This window comes from Peromyscus eremicus, chromosome 1, assembly GCF_949786415.1.
Source record: "Peromyscus eremicus chromosome 1, PerEre_H2_v1, whole genome shotgun sequence".
Classification (NCBI taxonomy): domain Eukaryota; kingdom Metazoa; phylum Chordata; class Mammalia; order Rodentia; family Cricetidae; genus Peromyscus; species Peromyscus eremicus.
Genome location: NC_081416.1, coordinates 68,911,581 through 68,934,245, shown reverse-complemented (window position 1 = coordinate 68,934,245; position 22,665 = coordinate 68,911,581). Strand labels below are relative to the sequence as shown.

Sequence of the window (22,665 nt, the reverse complement as noted above, 5' to 3'; positions counted from 1 at the left end):
GGAGGGAAGAAAAGAAGGTCAGAACATGACACCAAGCTGGAGATAAGACCGTCAGATTAGTTCTGTGGGACTCACCCGGGGCGCTCTCTGGGTCGTGCAGACTCCGCGGCGAACTTCTTGGTACTATCTACCCCTAGTCTGACAAGAGAGAGCCCGGAAGGAGAGGGGCGGGACTTGCGCAGGCGCAGTGTGACCGGCAACATGGCATCCAAAGCTAAGAGGCGAGCGGTGGGAAATGGGGTTCAGCTGCCGCTGGGAGCAAAGGGCCAGCGCGAGGAGGAAGAAGAGGATGAGGTGGAGGATGAGGAAGAAGACGATGAAGATAGTGACGAAGAAGAGGATGAAGAGATCGTGGACGAGGTGAGGCACACGTGACCGTATTTTGGGTGTAGATCTGAGAGGGGAAAAAAAACCATTCTGGCAACCGAAGCGGTGGGAACTGTGGTTCAGGAGCTGAACCGGACGTGGCACACTTTTGCTCAGGTTCTCCCCTCAGGCTTTTCTACACATTACTCCCTGAAGCCCTTCCCGGCTGAGTTGTTTCCCCCAGAAGCCCACCAATCTCACACACACTTACCTTCAGTGGCCCCAAGTCGTTACTAGGCCAGCAGAGACCTGCGAAGTTTCTTCTCTCCCCTCCCTGCAGCAGCTCTCCTCCACCTTCTACACAGGCACGCTCACGCTGGCCCTCTGTAGTTTCTTAAAGGCCACCTGCTCTGTCCTATACCCTCTTCAAATGCTCTTCGTCCTGCATAGTTTCCCCTTCTTTATAGACGTCTCAGCTACACCGTATTTCCTGCCTCCCCGGGACAGCCAACCTGGTCAGATTGTTTGGTTTTGTGGCCTCACAGAACTGATGTCCTTTCTTCAGACTTTTTTTTTTTTTTTTTCCCCTGGAGCTGAGGACCGAACCCAGGGCCTTGCGCTTGCTAGGCAAGTGCTCTACCACTGAGCTGAATCTCCAACCCCCTTCAGACTTCTTATTACCCACTTTTCAGTGGCTTAAGCACTTCTTTCTAGGTGAATAATTAGGGATTGAATGATTGTTCAAGACAGTTGCAGTCTCAGTAGGTACTTCAGGCTTGACTGTCCAGCGCAGGGTTTGTAACTTATCCCTCTCTTCATCATTTCTGTAATAGTTCCCCAATTCTGTTAACTTTAATTATGCTTCCTTTCTCACCCCTCACCCAATCCATCAGTAAATTCTGTTAGCTTTTCCTTCAGTATCCAGGCACAGCTTATCATATTCTAGTTCACAACTCCATCGATCTCTTGCCTGGTTACTATAAAGGTTTTCCTTTTTTATTTTTTTTAGATGAAATTAAGTCTGAGATAACCACGGTGAAATCACATGTAATTTTATTTTACTATTTTTGAAGTGCTGAGAATCAAAGCCAGGATACTGTGCATGCTAGGCAAGCACTTTACCACTGAGCCACACTCCCAGCTCCCTGTAATAGTTCTTCACTGTCTTGCCTTTCCATTCTCATCCTTCTACCATCTGTACTCCATTTACTGCCAGAGAGATCTGGTTGGCCTATGCTACTCTCCCTCATTGAATGCTCCGATGGCTTCCTATTTCTTTCTTTTTTCCAAGACAGGGTTTCTCTGTAGTTTTGGTGCCTGTCCTGGATCTCACTCTGTAGACCAGGTTGGCCTTACAGAGATCTGCCTGGCTCTGCCTCCCAAGTGCTGGGATTAAAGGCCACCACTGCCCGGCTGGCTTCCTATTTCTTTTATAGAACAGTCCTAAATCCTGTGGGAGGAGGGATTGCCTCCATCACATTGGCCTGTGTGCTTGTCAGTGGCCATTTGCTTAATTAATGATTGATGGGGAAGAGTCCAGCCCACTATGAGTGATGCCACCCCTGGTCCTGGGTGGATAAACAAGCCAGTAAACAGTGGTCTCTGTGGTCTGCTTCAGTCAGTTCCGGCCTTTAGTTCCTGTCCTGACTTCCCTCCATGAGGAACAATTACCTGGACGTGTAAGATAAAAGAAATCCTTTCCTTCCCAAGTTGATTTTGGTCATGCTGTTTATCAGAGCAACAGAAAGAATGTCAGCGTTGATAATAGTGTAGCAGTATAAGCACGTACATACTCTGTTGGTGGGAGTGTGTTGGTGCACTCTCTTTGGAGGGTAATTTGAGGGTATTTATCAAAATTTAAAGTGCATATAACTCCTGACTCAATAACTTGTAAGACTTTACCCTCTAGAAATTGACAGTAATAATAATAATGAGACTAAATATACCCCCAGGCTCTGCATTATGTATTAATTCATTTAATTCTTGTATCAGTGCCATGAACTTAGGAATTATCACTGTTTTACAAGTGGGACCACACAGCAAGTTCAGGGGAAATGTGTATATATAATTATGTGGAGGAAAAAAGAAACAAGGTGTGGGTGGGGGCGGGGGCAGAGATCCATCAGCTTGTGTGTGTGTGTGTGTGTGTGTGTGTGTGTGTGTGTGTGTGTGTTATTTGACAGTCACTTTAGGAGAATAGGAATATGATGCTAAGGCTAGGAAAAGGGTTTCTCACTCAGACCTTAGCAGTCAGGGTAGCTTTTGTCCCTCACATATGCCTATAAATTTCTTTATGTGTATGTGTCTTTGGCCTGCATCTACATGCATGCTGTGCCCACAGAGGCCATAGACGGCGTCAGATCCCCAGGGCTGGAGTTACAGATGGTTGTGAGCATCCATGTAGATGGCTGAGAATCAAACCTGGATCCTCAGGAAGAGCAGCCAGTGCTCTTAATTGCTGAGCCATCTCTCCAGCCCAGAGAGGAAATGGTTAGAGCTTTTAGGGCAGGTCTCCATTCTGAAATCCTTAGTGAGTATTTCTTCCTTTAATTGAAGAAGGCTTTCATTTTCTGATACATTTATTCACCCACAATTAATTTCTCTGATGTAAAAGCCCATGAGAATTATCTTGGAAGATCAGAATCAATCTCAAATCTTTTTAAAAAGATGTATCAAGAGTGAAGGAATGTGCATAATTCAGGTCCAGCCTAACTTAAAGGACAAAGTGAATTAGCTGGCTTTTCCTCTTAGATTCTGTTGCTGGCTGCTTATCAGAGGTTAGGGGACTGAGAGACATGTGCCCTTTTTAAGTCTCGTGGCTCCACCATAATTTCTCCTGCCTTAGGCCTTGTATTGCTGTCCCCCGTGCCAGGAAATCTCTTCCCCTTTTCTCATTTTTTTTTTCTTTTTTAAATGTGTTCTGGGTATCTCTGTGAACATGCCAGCTCCCCTGGAACTGGAGCTATAGACAATTGTGAATTGCCATGTGCGTGCTGGGAATTGAACTCAGGATCTCTGGAAGAGTAGCCAGTGCTCTTAACTGCTGAGCCATTTCTCTAGCCCCCTCATGTCACTTTTTAAAGCAAGCTTTTCTTGACTTTCTGATTTCCTAGTTTTAAGCTGTAACAACACAGTATATCTTTTTAAATATGTATGTGTATATATATATATATATGTATTTCAATTACATTTATTTGTATGTGTATGTGCCATAGTCACATGTGTAAATGTCAGAGGGCAACTGCAGGAGTGGGTTCTCTTACTCTACCATGTAGGTCATGAGGAAGGAATTCTGGTTGTCAGGCTTGGTGGTGAGTGCCTTTACCCCTGAGCTATCTCACCATCACCCCCATTTCCTTTTTTACAAGTTCATTTACTACAGCACTCCCGAGTGTGTGTGTGTGTGTGTGTGTGTGTGTGCGCGCGCGCGCCTGCCACAGTACACGTGTGGAAATCAGAAGACAGTTTGCAGAAACCAGTTCTCTCTTTCCACCATCTCAATCCAGGGAATTGAACTCATGCAGTCAGGCTTGGCAGTGAGTGCCTTTACCTGCTGCACTCTCCAGCCCATCCTCCTCTTTTTAATGGCACATACAGTTGCAACTTTAGACTTACTTTCTGTTGCCTGTGTCTGTTCCAGAAGAGCAGAGTCATTCACATCTGCTTTGCTCACCATTTTCATCTCCTACTTTTTATTTATCTAGAGGCATGGGCTTGCTATGTCACTTTGTTTGACCTTGAACTCACATTGTAACCCACCCTTACCTTGAATTCCCTATCTCCCTGCCTCAGCCTATTTAGTGCTGGGATCACAGGCCTGTGCCACCAGGCATGGATTCACCATTTCCTCTCAAGTGCTTGGTACCTGCTGTTACTTAGTAAATATTTGCTAAGTGAACAAAGTATAGCCTCACATCAATGAGTAAATTAAACTCTGGGCAATTCCAGGGACTTGAAGTGATCTTGTCTTTATGAATGCTTTTGAAGCCAGGTGAACGACCATTTATTTCTTCTTTGTGGTTTGTAATATGTACAGATAGCAATCTGGAAGTATTTACCTATTTTTTTCCTTTTTCTTTGAGAAAGAGTCTCCCTGTGAAGAACAGGATGACTTGAAAATTGGGATGTTCTTGCACCCCTCCCCCAAACCAGCGAGTTGGCATTGCAGGCCTGTAGTACCATCCTGATTTTAGGTTTGCCTGTTTCAGGCCTGACAGTGATAGTTGTTTAGGTAACATTCCTCACTCTCCCTTCACTGTTATGAAACAACGTCTTGCTATGTAGCATAGGCTTGTCTCAGATTATTGATTTTCCTTCCTATATCTCCCAAGTTCTGCTTTGCACCACCACGTTAGACTAACATTTCATGTTTTTCTCAACCCCAACTCCCTGAAACATTTTCTGCAGATAGAGAGCAGACCTAAAAGAATGGAAACTGAGGGAAAGGAAAAATTTGCAAAATGGAAGTACTACCTGCATCATTTCTAAATCTATGATGATCTGTTTCACCTACTATTACAGGAAGTGAATATTGAATTTGAAGCTTATTCCATCTCAGATAATGATTATGGCGGCATTAAGAAATTACTGCAACAGGTACGGTCTCTCCAGAATCCCCATGCCTGTCTTCTGCACTTTGCTGAAGGAGTCTCTCCTTTTCAGGGTGAATGGCTCTTTGTGCCTCTTCTCTTGGCCCCGCCCCTGGTTACTGTGTTTAAGTTTGCCGTGTCCTGGAATGCTTCCCTTTTCATGTGCTCACTGCCTGAGATACTAGTCTCTTCCTTATAATCCACATCCAAACTTTGTGGGGGGAAAACAAAACTTTTTTTTTTTTTTTTTTAAATAAGGGAGGAAGAGTTTGGCTTACAGTTCAGAGGGGATGCTGTCCACTGTGGCAGGGAAGGCAGGGCAATTAGGGCCAGAGGCCAGCCTCACATAGCATCAGCAGTTCAGAAGCAGAGCATCAATCCTTATATAACATCCACGTAACTGCACCTGCTGGTGCCGCACAGTCCACATTGCTGCCTGTACTCTGCCTTTACCTCAAATATCATGGCCTGTGTTTATCTTCTTCCCATACCTGTTTGCTAAATGCTACTGGCTGTGTCCTTTCTGAAATTTCTTCAACTCTGGATTTTTGTTTTCCTCCTGGTGTTACTTTTCTCAGCCATCTTGATCAGGTCATTACATTTTATTGTTGTGGTTTAGATATCAGAATCAAAGGGTTACTAGAAACTTTGCTTTGATCTTTATTTAAAATATTTCTTTTTCTCCTTTAAGCTTTTCCTAAAAGCTCCTGTGAACACTGGAGAGCTAACGGATCTCTTGATTCAACAGAACCACATTGGGAGTGTGATTAAGGTAAGCGGGTGATTGGCACTGTGGGTTCTTTGTCCTCTTCAGCTCCAACTGAAAGAGGAACTAGGAGGACTGCCCACAGGCCTGCAGTGGTCCAGGATGTTAGTGTGCAGGAATCTAGGCACAGTGTAGGGAGGGGAGAAGAGGGCTGACTTAGAAGATACTTGGGAGGTGAAATATGATATGGCTTAGTGTACTCGGTTCTGAGTAACAGAGAAAATAGTCAAGGATGACTCCCAAATTTCTGCTAGAGCAAGGAGGTTAGCAGACATAGAAGATAGGTTGAGAGGATGAACGCATCATGGGGTTTGTACACTTTGAGTTTGGGGTGCCTGGATGTGTATGTGAGGTACTGAGCAGCAGCTGGAGCCTTGAGTTTTCAGCAGATGTGATTGGGATTGCCAAGGGAAGGCAGAGGACAGACACCCTGGTTATGCCAGCCGTGCTTGTCTGAGCCAAATCAGTGGCAGAGACATTCGAGGAACTGATAGGAATGGCTGCAGCAGGAAGGGGAAAGCAGTGCCTGGGTTCATAGAAGCCAGGGAGGGGTATTTAAGGAAGGAATTGTCTAGTAGGGCTAGAGAGCCGAAGGAAGTGAGGAGCCGGCATGGACCTGGCTCTGCTACTTGTCAACTGGGGCTCTTTTGGTTTCCTCTTGCTGTATTACAAATAACTCCACCGCTTAGAATTATCACAGGCATCTGTTTGGGTTGTGGACCTGCCATTTGGACAGAGGTCAGATTCATCTCAGTTCCTCTTGCTTTGTGTTCTATGTGCCGAGCAGGCTCTGGAGTAGGGGCATTATCACATGGGTCTTGGCACAGTTGCTGAGGGTCTTCTGAAGTACAGGGAAATTGTCGGATATAGATAGTGGAAGACCAGGGCTGGCTCATGAATTACTTTCTCATTCTCCATTTGTGTTATTGAGTTTCGATTAATTTAAGACATCTTGCCAGCTGGGCAGTGGTGGCGCATGCCTTTAATCCCAGCACATGGCAGACAGAGGCAGGCGGATCTCTGTGAGTTCGAGGTCAACCTGTTCTATCGAGCAAGTTCCAGGACAGCCAGGGCTACACAAAGAAACCTTGTCTTGGGAAAAAAAAAAAAAAGGAAAAGAAAAGAAACTCCAAGAATCTTGTATAGAGAGAGCAGGATGAGGTCACTCAGAATGTGAAGGAGGAACAGGTCAGTCAGGAGGTAAAGTGATATGAATGCTGCCACATGGCTTTCAGGATGCAGTGCTTTGGGAGCAGACAGAAGAAAAACAAGCTTTGGTTTTGAAAAGTGAAAAATTAGTGTTATACTTCTTCCCAACCAAATAATGTAAAATTCAAGCACTCTCGTAAAACAGCAGACGGATGTTTCAGAAGACAGCGGTGATGACATGGATGAAGATGAGATCTTCGGCTTCATAAGCCTTTTCAATTTAACGGAAAGAAAGGTTAGTTTCCCTGGGTGTAGTTGAAGCCTTGAATCTGTGGTCAAGATGGAGTCTTCTATGTGAGAATATGATATTAACTATCAGGGTATGTGCTATTTATTTCTCTGCTTCTTTTTCAGCGTGGCAGTGTTTTGTTTGGAATCATTTGTATCCAGCTTAAAGCTGATTGCTCCTGCTGGCACAGTCACCAAGCATTTTAGTGGCTGGGGTTGAGATGTTGGTGCTGATACAGGATCTGTTTGCAGGGTCTCTGCAGCTGGTCTCTTTGCTCCTAGTACAGTGTAGATACAGAGGCCTTGTTCAGCAGCTTCCAAAGTTTGGGGTGGGCCCTTAGCATGCACTTGTGTTCCATCATCTCTCTTTATTGACTCAATAATGAGTTCTAATAAAAACTATGACAGCTCTTTATTCTTCAAAAAAGGTGCAGCCCACAGTCAATCTTCAGTTTTCAAAGGAATGTTCCAGTTAATTTCCAACTGTTTCTGTTAGATGGAGTAGAATTGCTATTCCAGTGTGTGAATGTTAATTATAAACTTGATTTACCACCAATCATGGGATGGTAATTAGGTGTAGTTACTTTTGGGGAATTCTCCAGCAGTCAATACTGAGGAAACATCAGGGTTTTTAAAGGCAATGGGAGGAAACCCTCTACTTGTGAGGTGAAAAGAAGCCTTCTCTTTACTTTCTAGGGTACGCAGTGTGCTGAACAAATTAAAGAGTTGGTCCTAAGCTTCTGTGAGAAGAACTGTGCAAAGAGCATGGTTGAACAGCTGGACAAGCTTTTGAGTGACACCAGCAAGCCTGTGGGCCTTCTGCTAAGTGAACGATTCATTAACGTCCCTCCACAGATTGCTCTGCCGATGCACCAGCAGCTTCAGTAAGAGACCTGGACACTGCCTTCAGTCAGTTCACCCAAGTAGATTCAGAAGTGTAACTTGTGTGAAGCATGTGTAGGTTGGTACAAAATGTCCAGCCTGGGTTGTGCAGATTCCGAGCGAGGGGAGTGGAATATATACGAGGGGCACTCATTTCTAGCATTCAGCCCCTTGAACAGTTTTGATGATTGATGGTAGTAATTGTGATATTTTCAAAAATTCAGATGGTAGAAAAGTTGAATTTTCAAGACCTTTTACATTTGACTGACAGTTTCCACATTCACAGATTTCTGTAATTTCAACAAAACATTGAATACTAACAAAACCAGAATCAAACTCCTACCTTGTGTTTTGACTAATGAAACATCCTTCACTGGCTCTCCTTCTTGGTCTTCTGTTGTTCCTTAATGCAGGAGAACAACAACATTGAGACAACTAAGTGAACTAAGGACCATATGTCTGTGCTTTGACTCCCAGGTTAAAGTGGAGACAGAGTACCCTAGCTCTGGTATGGTCTCCCTCACGGAGCACCTCCCTGTGTCCATGTGCCCCATGCTCCCTCTTGCAACCTCTGCTGCAGCTCAGACTGCTCCTGTATCCTAAATGGTTCTATGTATCTTTGGTTTCTGTAAGCAGCTGGGGCTCCTGCTTATTTGGCCTCACAGGGGCTTGATCTGCTTTCTGCTGATTTTGTGTTGGAGCTAAAGTAGACTGTTCTGAATTTATTAGTTTTGTTTAAAGGCAGTCAGTCAATTATAGAAGGAGAAAAATTTCATTGCCATTTCATTGATGATTCTAGTATTTAGGGTATCCGTAGCTGTGCAGTTACTGCAGTGTCAGAAGTCAGCCCAGACTGGTGATGCAGCTTGTGTAGTCACATGCTCTAGTACCATCTGCTGTGCCTGGATGCATTTGAATTTTGCAATTAAATGTTGATTGTTTAAAGAATGCAGGTTCTTATCTATTTTTAAATTTGCACAAAACAGTGATATTGAGGGAATCTGAGATCAGCTGTTGTGGGTATGTGTCTTTCTGAACTCAGGTTCTTCACTGTTTACTGCAAAACCCAGTGTCATCACATGCTTCAGTATAGCCAGTAGCATGTGAGAAGAATGTCCAGCCTGTGTTCAGCAGAGCCCCGAGAGGGTGCTGTGTCGGTTTCCTTTGGGCTCTAAACAGATTTAACCCAGCAGTAACCAGTATGTGTGTGGATGCTTGTAGGAAAGAACTAGCTGAGGCACAAAGAGCCAATAAGCCATGCGGAAAGTGCCACTTCTATCTGCTGATTAGTAAGACATTTGTGGAAGCAGGGAAATCCGGTTCCAAAAAGAGGCGGGACGGCCTTCAGCAGGAAGCCTTGATGTTCGCAAATGCAGAGGAAGAGTTTTTCTATGAGGTAAGGATGGCCTGCTCATCTCTCTGTTAGCTGTCAGTAGAATTTCCTTGAAAATAAGACTTATCCACAGGATTTATGCCAAAGTCCTGCTTTTCTCTGTGGTCTCTGGCTATTGGCTGACCCACTGTCTGGTACATGGTGCACACACAAAGGCTTCTTCCCATTACACTGTGTAGGTGGTGAGGGTGAGGTGGTAGGCACTTAGAGTGTTTTTACAGTGATGTTCCAGCCACATTTGCATGTTTAGTTCTAAGAAGTTGCCCATGTGCAAATGTGGATGAGTGAAGGTGATCACAGCTGTTCTGTGCCCTTAGATCTGGATATCATCCTGCTGGTGGATCTCTAGCACTTTCTATATTGGTGGCTCATACTGTGATGGGCAGCCAAATCCCAGACAGTATTCCTCTATTCTTTCTTACATGGCCCTCTATGGAAATCTTGAAATTTTATCTCTTAGGGGTAACATTTTCCTTAATTGGATGATAACACAATTTTAAAATGTATATGTGTATGTATGTGCAGATGCCTAAGTGCCATGGCATGCTTGTGGAGGTCATCTTCCACCTTGCTGAGATAAGGTGCAATGAGGTAGGTCTCATTGCAGATGCTGTGCTGAGCAGCCTTGTCTGCCTCCCAGGGGTGTTGGGACACCTCTGCATCCATTGTGTAGGTGTTTTCTAGGGATCAGACATGCAAAGCTAGGATACTGACCCTTTGGGCCATCCCCACTTACTGAAGCAGTAGAAATTCAGCTCTGCCTTTGTTTTACAAGAAGTAGATAGCAAAATGGGGTTAGGGAGAGTCAGTGGTATGCAAGTGCAAGGACCTGGCTTAGAATCCCTAACACCCACATGAAAAAGCGAGACATGCACAGAGACAGGAGAATCCTGAGAGCTCACTGGTCAGCTTCCTGCTCAGTGGTGCACTCTGTCTCAAGACAGTACAGTCAACCTGTAAGGACACCCAATGTCTTCTTTTGGCCTCTACTCAGACACATATCCACATGCTTACATGCATGTACCACATGCAGGAAAAAAGCCAGCAAAAATGTATTTTTACAAATGGAGACAATTTCAAGGAAGTCTATGGGATTTCAGCATGCTCTGGCTATGCAAGCACCATGCTGACACAGTGTCCCCAAGCTAAGGAAACTGCCAGGCATATGAAGGTCAGCATTTGAGGACAGTTCTAAGTTTCACTTACCTGTCACAGTATTATCTTAACAATCAAGTGATCATGAAAGTGACTTTGGAATAGAAACAATATCACCTCTATCACTTGACTGCCTGCTCCTGCCTTGGAAATGGCACACCTTAATCCGTGATCCTCCTGTGGGTTGAAATTTGTTTCGGGTTTCATAATTTTCCCCAAGTGTCCATTGGAACTTACTTTATTCAGAGTGTTGCTTCCTTCCACTGTTTTTCTTATTTGCATGTATACCAGACAGTATGCTTTATTGTGGGTTAAGTGAGCTCTGCCTTTGAGTTGCTACATTTGCCTTGTCTCCTCTTTTGCTGCAGAAGGCAGTCCTCAAGTTCAGCTACTCGGTGCAGGAGGAGAGCGACACTTGTCTGGGAGGCAGATGGTCCTTTGATGATGTGCCAATGAAGCCCTTACGAACTGTGATGTTAATCCCAGATGACAAGATGGGTGAAATCATGGAAAAACTGAAAGACCATCTATCTGTCTAGTCCATTTCCCCCGGACAGTGATGGACTTGTTTATGTATAATTACCAAGAAACCCACTGGAGAGATACTGAAAAACTCATTATTTTATTCAGATTCAAGTCCTCTACAAAAAGTAGGGTTCTGTTCCATGTGTCCGTGACACATTTACATTTCTTTTTTAAATTTTGGTCAAATTAAAAATGATTGGTTAAAAACTTCCAATAAGAAAACGATGGAATAGTAATTTTAAGAACTTAATAAAAACTATTTTTTTAATTTTAAAATCATACTTGAAGTGTTAATGTCCAGGACTGTCCTGGCTCCAGCAGCCCACTGCCAGTCTCCCCTTAGTGTCCTTATTGCACTCTGTCTTGGAGAGGTCACTGGATCATGCATCTCTGCTCAGTAGCATCAGGGCACTTCTCACACACATCCTGGTCCTTTTTCACAGCTGTGGTGGGTAGGTGGCATGAGGCTTGCTGTAGGATGTCCTTGCTTTCACTAGGAGGCAGGTTACTGAAATAGTACTGTGGCACCAGCTGCATAAATCTGTTCATTGAAAACAAACAATATGAGAGCAGGGGACTGGCAGACATTAGGAGTGTGTAAGTCTGCCCCAGCCCCAGAGGATACGTGTAGACCTGGTATTTCATTTGAAGACCTGGTACCTTGTTCTGCCTCTGTAGATAACAACACTGGTTTTAGTTCAGTCAATCTCACTGCACTTCCCAATGTTCCTTCTCTATTACGAGGCCATCACGAGGGGGATCAGAGCATATGCTTGGAGAGAGCTTTGGGTAAGCAACAGCAGAGCGTCGTTGCCTCTTAACCTCAGTAATACTGAATCCATTCGTGTGAGCTGTGACCTTGAATACCACGAGGTGCCTTTAGACTAAGTCTGCAGTCATCTCCGAGAGTCTCTGGCCTCACTGTTGCCCTTCCTGTCCTTTCTCCACTTAGCAGCTATACAGAGATCTTTATAGCATAGAGAGGCCTTCCTCTTGTTTAAAACACCAATTACTGTGCATTGCACTGGGGATAACATCCGAACCCTTCTGTGGCCTACAAAGCCCTACACCCTCTGGGAACTGCCTGTCTCTTCAGCCTCACCTTCCCTCCCCTGAGTCACCCCCTCACCTCCAGCTCCGGCCAGTGGCTTATCTATTCCTAAAAGCTGGCTGAGTCCATTCTGCACGGCCAGTGCATTGGTGGTTCTCTCTTGCATGGTTCTGGATGACACCATGCTGTTTTTTATATTTCTCCCTAAGCTGTAATCTCAGGCAGGCATGCGTCTTAGGTGTCGTCCATGTAAAGACAGGCACCAGGAAAAAATCTCCTAACTGAGAATGAAATAATGCAATGTGTGCTTCATTTCTACAAAGGTGAACTAAAAAGAAAGCCCTTCCTTCTCAATTAGACTTACAGTTCAGGGGAGACTGCCGAGGTCACCCTGATGTAGTTGTTCTCGGATATGCTGAACTGGTGGAAGAGGACCCACTCGGGCATCTTCTTGGTGATGGAGTAGCTTGAGAGTGGATGCAGCTGAGCAACCTGCTTGTGTGTGAGCATTAAGTAGTTACCAGACCCATCAACATCCCGAGCAATCTAAAAGGTTCAAAGAAAAAAGAAATGTTTGATACACAAACATTTTAGTTGAAAAATTTTATACAGAACAGCTAAAACTAAAATTTGTCACCCATGTTTCCTGTTTTCAGATAATAGAAAATAAATCACAATGACTTTTGTTGTGATATTGCTTGTACTCTTAATAAACCTTGCCTGAAGATTAGAGGACAGTTAGCCATAGAGGTCAGGCAGTGGTGGCACACACCTTTAATTCTAGCACTCGGGAGGCAGAGATCCATCTGGATTTCCTTGAGTTCAAGGCCACAGTGGGCTACATGAGATTAATCCAGTCTAAAAGAGAAACAGAGCCAGGCAGTGGTGGCACACACCTTTAATCCCAGCACTAGGAAGGTTGACACAGGAAGTGATATGGCTGGGTAGAGGAAGGAATATAAGGCAGGAGGAGAGAGGAATTTGCGTATTCAGGCTGAGGAGTTGGTGAGGTAAGAGGTGGTGGCTGTGGATTCGTGCAATAGACTTTTGTCTTACCCCTTGAGATAGTGATGCTGTTAGCTTCAGCACCTTAGGGTAAAGTAAATGTTGGGGTCATGAAATAAAACATAGAGTACCATCAGCTCTGCCATGAACTGTCCATGCTACCAAGGCTTTATGCCTGGTGTTTAGCTCAGTTCATCCTTACTGTATAACCTACTTTTCCTCACAGATGAAGAGATCTATACTGACTCATCTATCTCTCCATTAAGACTGCTCATTGGGGTACAGTGTTGCCAGTTCTGATCTGAAAAACATACTTACTTCTGTCATGGACATTAATTAGCCTCTCGATGGACATGAAAGAAACAACCGAGGCAGTACTTTGACTCACTGGGCATTCAGATCACTAGTAAAAGGGAAAGAGGAGCTGTGGTGTCTACTTCCCTCTCTAGAGAAAAAGATCCATCCCCCTGGACAAAATTAACAGAGTATTCTGGCATGAGAAGTGTGCTTAAATACCAAATCTTAAACAACATCTTTTTAGTGTTATTTTAAAAGTTAAGGTCAGTAAAACCATCACCTAGGTGAGATTGCTAGCTGAATCTCCCATGTATGCGGAACTCACTCCACACATACCAAAGCAGCTCTGCTCCTGCTTACCTGCATAAAGTAGCCAGAAAGCAGCGCTTTCTTGATGTTCAGACTATTTTCCTTGGAGCCAAAGGCAGGCTCTGCGTAGGGAAGCTCGATCCGCTTGATAATTTCTAAGAGTTCTGCTCGGATAACATCTGCCATCCTGAGAGCAGAACAGTTGAGGAAGTAATCTTGACACCATTTCTCCACACAGTCTAGAGGGAGAACAAGAGGCCACTCAGAAATGATGTGTTAGTCTTCTTTAAGCTCTATTGAAGGTCACATGAATGAGTGCAGGAAGGCAGCTAGGATAGGGCTCTCCATTGGCTGTTGGACCAGCCACACCTGTAGCAGCTGCTGAGGTTCTGTGAACCCAGCATACTGGAGACTGGGGCACACTGGAGACCGCATTAGCATCTGCACTTGTGTCTCTGTACAGCAAGGATGTATACAGCTAGAGACCCAAAGCTAGAGGGGAGCTGTTAGCGTCTACCCCTCTGATCGTCCCATACTTCATCTAGTAAGGCCCTACCAGGCTGACCTGGGAGTTCATTATGTCACACTTGAGCTCCTTGTCTACCCTGGGTGCCACTTTCTTGTAATCCAAATGTACTAGTCTGATTTTGTTTCAAGGTACTTTCTTGGCATCTGCAACTGCATCTTGACTGAAGAATGCAGATGACCTTGGCCCAGTGGACATGAGACCCTCATCTACCTGTCCACTTGTCCCACTCAGAGCAGCAGGAGTACGTACTTGGTCGGACACCATCACCCAGCCTGGTTCGCAAAAGCTGACCACAGTCCCTCCAGTCTATTTAGGAACAATGACCCCTGCTCCTGACATGATCCTACTGCCTTGCAAACTGACCTCAAGATTTTTCCACATCATTTCAAATATTTTTCACATTATTTTCTGGACCAAAGGAAGTAGAGGCTGGTCTGTGGGAAGCAGAAGAGCCTTCTGTGGGAAAGGGAGCTGATCCAGTTCTAACCCCTGCCCTCTCTGTCCCCTGCCCTGCAAGAGGTGATGCCAGCTTCCCCAGCAGTGGGCCTCTTCTGTGACACTATGGTATCCACTGCAGTTCAGGGACACCGAGGGCACCAGGGGTGTCTGCTCCCCCCCCACCCCCCCACTCTAGTCCGTTACTGTGCTTCAGGCATGCTGCTCTGAAAGCTCCAGGGTACTAAAGCTTCCCAAACCCAGACCCCTGCTGTGACATGTTTAAGCCTCCCAGTGGCTAATGGAGCTATCGGAAAGAAGGCTAGCAAATAACAATTCAAGTCTCTGAGCCTCATTTGGGGAAGGGAGAAGGAACGGGAAGGTGGTTTCTGGGGATCATGCTCACGTACGCTCATTGGTAGAGTTCAGAGCTGTGTCTTGGTAGGCCCTGTAGACGTTGATGAGTGTAAAATGATCACCTTCAGGGTGCAAGAATGTTTTCCAGCAAGTCTCAGCAGCCTCCTCAGCACCATGAGGCACATGCAAAAAGCAGCTGGGAGCTTTAAGATGCAAGAGGTCACAGTCAGCAATGCAGAGGACACTTCACCCTGGCCCAGCGTGCCCAGAGGACCCTGTCTATGAACCCACTCCTGTCTTGGTTCTCCGAATCAATACGTTGTTCTTAATGTTCTTGTTTACTTGGAAGACAAAGAAATTGAGAGGGAGTTGTCTTAATTCTTTCTCCTTTGTGTGCATGTTGCTTTGCACATGCTCATAGTCCAGCGGAAGCAGGGTGTCAAGGGGCCCAGCGGGTCAGACACAGGATTAGGACTACGTTCCAATGCGGCACAGCATTTCGTCCATGCTGCTGTCAAAGGATGTATGAAAATAGAGGAGCCAGAATCAGTGAAGCTGGCAGGAAACACACAATCACACGGTTCTTTGGGAGGCGCTGTCTCATGACTGTTGTGGTGTTGGTGGTGGTGTTTGTACTACAGTAGTCCTTTTGGCAAGAAACCAGGCATGCCCTTTAGAACTTCTGCATTAAGGTGATTTTAAAAATCTCCTCTTGGGTTGGAGATTTAGCTCAGTGGTAGAGCGCTTAGGCAAGTGCAAGGCCCTGGTTTCGATCCTCAGCTTAAAAAAAAAAAAGTCTCCTCTTTTCAGTCTAATAAAACACTTTACCACAGGGCTGTTGTGGCACATGCCTTTAATCCCAGCACTTGGGAGACAGAGGCAGGCGGATCTCTGAGTTTGAGACCATCCCAGTCTACAAAGTGAGTTCTAGCACAGTCAGGACTACACAGAGAAACCCTGTCTTGAAAATAAAAACAAAAACAAAAACCCACTTCACTATTATCTGCAAAGTTAGGTGGATCAACCACTGTTCCTGCTGCACACTCCATTTAAATCTATACTCGGCGTGGATTCATGGTACAAAGGAAGGGTCATTAAGGAATACCTGTTACCATGGCAGCGATGGTTAACATTTCATCTACACAGTCAAATTCACAGGCTGCTAAGATAGACTTTGAGAGCTGTGGATCCAGAGGAAACTCAGACATGATGATTCCAAACTCGGAGAGATTGCCATCATTGTCCAGGGCTGCCAGGTAATCTAAATCTTCCAGTGCTTGCATCAAGCTTTCTGGGGCTAGGAAAGAGAGAAAGAAAAAAAAGAGAAAAAAAAAAAAAAAGGAATACGTTTTGCACAACTGAAATGGAGCAGTGAGTAATGATTTTTCATGTTTGTATAAAACAAGCAACCAATGAACAAAACTTGTGAAGCAAGAATGGGCCAGACACTAAGTCAGTAGATTCTGAGGGGCTGACAGGGCCCTTATGGCTGTATAGACAAGGGCCCTGACAGAGTGGCAGGCTGCTGTGCAGAGGACAGCCAGGGACTCCTTGCATTTTGATGTTGTCCTGAGGGGTCAAAGGTGACTCTGGGGATCTGAGAACTCTGCTGACCAGGCAGCAGTGCTCCAGTCATTGTGACTGGAGGGAACATACCTGGTGTTCACAGAGCATCCAGAGCAGAGTCTGATCCCACCAGCCGGCCAGCCAGTGAGCCTGCTGCAGGCTCAGAATGCTGGCTGTGTGAGCAGCCCCTGCACGAGTCTACAAAGCCAGCCCCGAGTGTACTTAAGGGAACGCAAAAATATCCATTGCTCAATAAGGCAAAACACACATGGTCTACAGCCCAGTAAACTGAGGTATGACAAGGAGAATGGGCAGAACAAAAAAGTCAGAGAAAGCAGAAACACTAGACACAGACACTTGAGGTTACTGCAAACAGATTGACTTTCCCCATCCCTCATTTCTTTTAAATAACATGGGCACCACTTCCGTGTGTGTGTGTGTGTGTGTGTGTGTGTGTGTGTGTGTGTGTGTGTGTTATAGCCACTCAATTTCCACAAAGAAGTGTAGTGGGTAGCCATTCCAGCTTTGATCTGGAAGTTCCAACCCCCATTGAGACTTCGGCAACTGTCACGCCTACAAGGCGGGGCCAAGGGAGGCGCCTGGAGACCCAAAATCTGGATGGGCCAGTGCTCTCTCTCTGTTCCGGGACCCTGAACGGTGGAGATGGGCCAAGCAGAGCTCCAGAGAACACCGCTGGACTGCAATACACCTTCCCCAGACCCTGCGACCTACCTATCCCTTAATTTGTAAGTTACGCCATTAAATAAATCTCCTTTTAACTACGTGGAGTGGCCTTAATAATTTCACCAATAAAGAAGTCCATTTAGTCTCTGACCATGTGGAACCAAGTTCTATTAAATACGCTTTTTCACCTGTTTGCTACCTGGTATCCCAGTAACGGCTACGCAGGGAAGCCAACTCCTGCTGCACCACCTAAAACCGAAGGCCTTGAGAGCCGCAGGCCAGCTTTCATCGGTCTCAGTCCTGAGATGTACGTAGTGTGTGGGAGACGGGACCCATAGGCCTAACCCAAGAAGCAACTGAACCTGCCTGTGCCTGACAGTTTTTAAGTGACTGACAGGAAAAAATGACTTATTTGCTATTTATAATTTGAACTCTGCAGCTTAGTCACAAGCTCTGGTTTGATCAGATTCCCACTGTGGTCAGGAAGCCAGGAAAGCTTTTAGAAACCACGAATGTGGTCTGGGATACACCAATGCTGTCCTGCTGCCTTGCTGGGGGAGAGCGGAGCAACTGAGTCAAGAGACCAGAAGCAGAGAGGGTGGTGCGGAGCCATCACAGGGAGCTCTGTTGGGAGTGACACCCCCACAGGGAGACAGGGCAGCCACCTATTGTTTCTGGGTTTTTTCCCCAATCAAAATCTAATACTAAGCAGAATGGCCTTCTCTTTATCCCTGGGGACTTGGGGCCTGACCACACTGGTGAACACAGAACCTTGAGAGGTTGCAGTACCAGGAAGGAAACCACAGGCTACTTAGAAAAGTAGTCCAAGACTTCCATCAGAGAGCTGTGGGTCCTCAAAGGGACCGCTGATGTGCCACAGAAGCTGCAGGCAGGAGCCTGGGGGATGCATAAACAGCAAAGAGCCCGGGAACGCTGGTCTCATCAGGGAGCACCTCAGAGACAGCACAGCTGCTGTGTGATGAGCTACAGGCCCCAGGACAACTGCCCACGAGCCTATGGCTCAACAGACAGGCTCTGTTCCCAAAGAACACCGACTACTCATTTTTGTGTCCTGAAGTTGAGCTGGCTGCACACAGTTAACAGAGGGACAGAAATGACTTCAGGACTATACTCCTGGGCTTCATGCAGAAGCTTTTCTCGTGCATTTATCATAAAGGAGGAACGGGTTAATGATCATGGATGGCGTGAGGAGCTCTAACACCGAACCCACTTGCTAATACTACGTTCTAAGACATCCCCCCCAGTACTGTCCATAAAACTATGTTTAAGAGTAGAATGGAGGCCGGGCGGTGGTGGCACACGCCTTTAATCCCAGCACTCGGGAGGCAGAGCCAGGCGGATCTCTGTGAGTTCGAGGCCAGCCTGGGCTACCAAGTGAGTTCCAGGAAAAGTGCAAAGCTACACAGAGAAACCCCGTCTCGAAAAACCAAAAAAAAAAAAAAAAAAAAAAAAGAGTAGAATGGCCCAGATGAGGGTTTTTCAATGGCAGTGTGCCCTGAATGCAAATTACGGCAGGCAGTGAATGAATGGGACCAGAGCAAGGCCTCCTCATAGCCGTGCAGAACAAGACTGCTTTATTCTGCAGGCAACTCAAGAGGAGCAGAGCAGCCTTCCTATTAGACATTCTTGTTGACGACAGCTCTGCTTTCTGTAGAATGTCACTGCACGCTCACAGGCTTCCCTTACTGTGGTTACTCAAGGTCACCTGAAGAGCTATAATCACATATCCTCACTGTTCCATGCACTCATTCGATCCAGAAGGAACCCCAAACAACCCACACATGTGCCTGCCTTTTCCTTCTACCAAGCAGCGGGGCAGGTCTGGAACAGGTTAGCTGGTGATTGGTAACAAGGCTCAAGTCCCTCTGTGGAGAGGAGCTGACTGAGCAACGGCACCAGTTATGTGAGGAGTCCAGAGTTAGGCTACGACGGCCTCCACAGTCGGTGTCCTCTGCTCTTCCAATGCATGCCCAAACACATCTATGAGAGATGGGAGGAATCCCAGGCTGGCCTCTTTCTCTTGCGGGACATCTGTCCCACACTCAAGTGCTTGGGGTGTGTGTCGGGGGTGGGGGTGTCTCTTCCAGTCAGGGCTTCTTTGCCACAAACGATTTCTGCTTACTTTTGGCCTCACTTGCTGAAATAAGTCAGAAACAATTTCCTCTCAAGCTAGCTGATATTATACAAGTTCATGTCACTATATTTATTTATATTCTCCCACAGGCAAAAGTTTTCAAATGCAGTTACCCCTGGGAACGTTAGCAGAACTCCATGGCTCTTCTTGTCTGGGACGGAATTCCAGGTACATAACGAGACAGGAAGTCTCTTGGTAAGCAAGCCTCAAAGCCAGTCAGGCTTTCTCCTTCAGCCACGCTCTTCAGTCTGTCTTACCAGCAAGGGTGAAAGATGAGGGCCCAATCTGTCACCTGAGATGGGAAGGGTTTGAGAGAGGGAAACTCCCCAACCACTAGCAGGACACCAGGAGAAGTCATGCTATGAGCCTGGCTTTCAGATGATGGTTGTGTCCAGACTTTCAGAAGCTCACAGCTAAGGGTGACAGCTCAAATGAGCTCTTGCTGGGTCCGGAGACCTCTCACATACCAGCTCAGCTCCCACCTGTGGCACAGAAGAAAGAGTAAGTGGACCACAGACAGCCATGGGTCCCTCAGGCCTTCTTTCCTAGCAAGCCACATCAGCACCTGGCCCAGTTAGGTCTCAGAGAGGACCAAGCAGGTGAGAAAGAACTGAGTTCATCTCCACACAAGGCTGTGCCTCCTCACACTATGCTAGGGGAGACTGCTGGCCTTCCTCAAGACACTCTTACCAAACAACAGCCCTGACGGATGTTCTGAGGACTTCAGCTTCTTTGCAGTGTAACTAGGAGTCTCCGCCACCTTACAGCACCTAGGACCGATCTTCAGACAAACAAGGCTTATCACTGTAATAAGATGGCATAGCATTGGCTATTTCAAAAACACTTGGGGAGTGTGGGGCGGGGGGAGGCCAAAAAAAAAAAAATGCATGGAGGCTGGGAAAGTGGCTCAGTGCCGAAGAGCACTGACTGCTCTTCCAGAGGACCCTGGTTCGATTCCCAACATACAGCAGCTCACAGCCATCTGTAACGAATTTCAAGGAATCTGATATCCTCTTCTGGTCTCCAAGGGCACTGCCCATGTGATACACACACCTCCATGCAGGCAAAACCCCCATACACATAAAAATAATAATTTTAAAATGGCTGTCCAGTGAGTGGCTTCTATGTACATGAGGGCTCTCTTTGCTATCGCCTGTCTCCTTATTAGACTGATGCTCACCATCTCTTCCCTCAGTCCAACTTTAGTGTCTTGTGCTGTTGGCACTTGCAAGGTCCCCAGGCAGGTGCACACTTGGGGGTAGTCCTAGTGCTGATCCCTCTGGGGTTGGGGGGAGAGCTCATTGCAGGCACAGACATAAACCTGGACTCACACTGTTTCTTAATGGTCCAGCAGTGAGACATGGCTTTGAGTTACTAACCATCCAATTGCCCCTACTAACCCAGTCACAGTGATGGCTCAGGGTGGGCTCCTTCTCACACTGAGCCAGACTCCCTTCCTTGGGAGTTTTATATTTTGCACCAAGACAAACAGGGGCCTTTCAGGGGCTGAGCATGCATACATCACAGAGTTCAGGTACAGAGCTGCTGTGCAGATCCTACTGTGCAGATGGGAGGAAGGAGGCAAGGAGGGGAGGTGTGTGTATGGAGAACCAAGCAGTGAGGCCGGAGGATGGCCAATGGGGAAAATGCTTGCAGCACAAGTCTGAGGGTCTGAACTCCACCCCAGGAACCCACATGGTGGAAGGAGAGAACTGACGCCTACAAGTTGTCCTGACCTCTACAACTAAATGTAATAAAAATGAATAACAACAACGTCCTAGCTGTGGCCTTTACTGGTACAGTGGTTGAACAATTTCTTAGCTTTGGGCTGTTCTGGAGGCAACATGCAGCATGCATCCTGCCTGTAAAAAGGAGCCCCTCCCTATCGAGAGCTCCAGGTGCAGCTGGTGATCACCCAGCCAAGCGAGCAGGTGGCTTTCTCTCTCTCTCTCCTGAGAACAGTCTGTGGCACTTTAAGAGCAATCTGTTTCAAAGGAGAATCTCTAGCTTACAGTGCTTTACAGACTTGCAGGCATCCTCACAAACATCTCTGGGTGTGTGACTTTGATGTCAGAAGATCCAGGTTCACTGACTCAGGAATCATCTAGTGAAAAATGTGTACCCAAGCCCTGAGGGGGCCACTGCAGAGCTGGATCCCCCTTTCCAACTGGCCTCTGCAGCCAAGACTCCAGCCCTTGTCTGTACTTTGTGTTTTCTTCAGGCCCTTATCTTGTCCTTGATGCCAAGCTGGAAGTTCAGGTTGAATATGGTTCATTTTTCTTTTCTTTTCTTTTTTCTTTTTTTTAAATTTTGAGACAGGGTTTCATGTAGCCCAGGCTGACCTGGAAATCCACACAGGACGATCTTGAACATACAATTCTCCTACCTCCACTTCTATTTCATGAATGCTGTGATTATAGACACGGACCATCAAGCGTGGCTCTCATTTTTCTTTTCATAATCCCAGATATCCTGGCCATCTCCACACTGGTTTTATCTGCTACCAGTAAAGCAAGTTTTGGCTATGAGCATAGAGATGACATTTGGCATAGTCTGAGACGTTTTGCCTGGTTTCTCTCCAAATCCCTGTTAAGTACCTTTGCCTTCCAAGGACAATAACAGTCTCAGCCATCTGTTCCTGCTGAGGCACTCAGCTGGTCCTCAGCTTCCTGACCCAGATCAACAGTGGCTGTGACACTTTCATGGAGGTCTATCCTCAGGCAGCCAAGGAAGAGGAAAAAAAAGCCTTGATTTAGTTTTTCAAAAGAGAGGTTCATGCCGAGGGAACTCACTTAACTGCCGGTAACCTAGTCATGCCAAGTCCATTTCCACACGGTTCACAGATCCTGAAAAGGGCAGAGAGTATGCTGCGCTCATACATTTCAATTATAAGTTGAATTAAATGCATCGACTGCAAGCAGCTTCTCCTCCTCCTCCTCCTCCTCCTCCTCCTCCTCCTCCTCCTCCTCCTCTTTTCCAAAATGATGAGCCAGAGTTTATCCACAACTACGTTTCCCCAAGCACAGCAGAAAACAGTTGTGTGTGTATTGTCAGGAGCCAAAAATAAACAATGAGTTTGACTCCTTTGTTCCCATTTATCAGCTTGAAGCCTCATAAAGAAAGAAGCAACCGGGAGCTGGGGTCACAGCACACAGAGCAGGGGTCCCGGCACACAGAGAGAGAGAGCGCAGGGGTCCCGGGTCTCGGCACACAGAGAGAGAGAG

The 22,665-nt window shown here is 46.2% G+C and overlaps 2 protein-coding genes across 2 annotated transcripts in view; one reads left to right on the top strand and one right to left on the bottom strand.

Moving 5' to 3' along the window:
* The first annotated feature begins 163 nt into the window (after nt 1-163).
* Bccip (BRCA2 and CDKN1A interacting protein) lies at nt 164-11,328 on the top strand. The gene is made up of 7 exons (XM_059265133.1): nt 164-360; nt 4,828-4,902; nt 5,587-5,667; nt 7,016-7,105; nt 7,795-7,982; nt 9,202-9,376; nt 10,897-11,328. The coding sequence occupies exons 1-7, from the start codon at nt 202-204 to the stop codon at nt 11,065-11,067; spliced, it is 939 nt and encodes a 312-aa protein (XP_059121116.1). The 5' UTR covers nt 164-201; the 3' UTR covers nt 11,068-11,328.
* Nucleotides 11,132-22,665, bottom strand: part of Dhx32 (DEAH-box helicase 32 (putative)) — a 42,223-nt gene continuing 30,689 nt past the window's right edge. The window contains exons 7-11 of the mRNA XM_059265153.1: nt 16,142-16,333; nt 15,090-15,239; nt 13,767-13,954; nt 12,469-12,650; nt 11,132-11,594 (exon numbers count right to left, since the gene is read on the bottom strand). Coding sequence (XP_059121136.1) covers nt 11,426-11,594; nt 12,469-12,650; nt 13,767-13,954; nt 15,090-15,239; nt 16,142-16,333 — 881 coding nt within the window. The 3' untranslated portion in view covers nt 11,132-11,425. The remainder of the gene's footprint in view (nt 11,595-12,468; nt 12,651-13,766; nt 13,955-15,089; nt 15,240-16,141; nt 16,334-22,665) is intronic.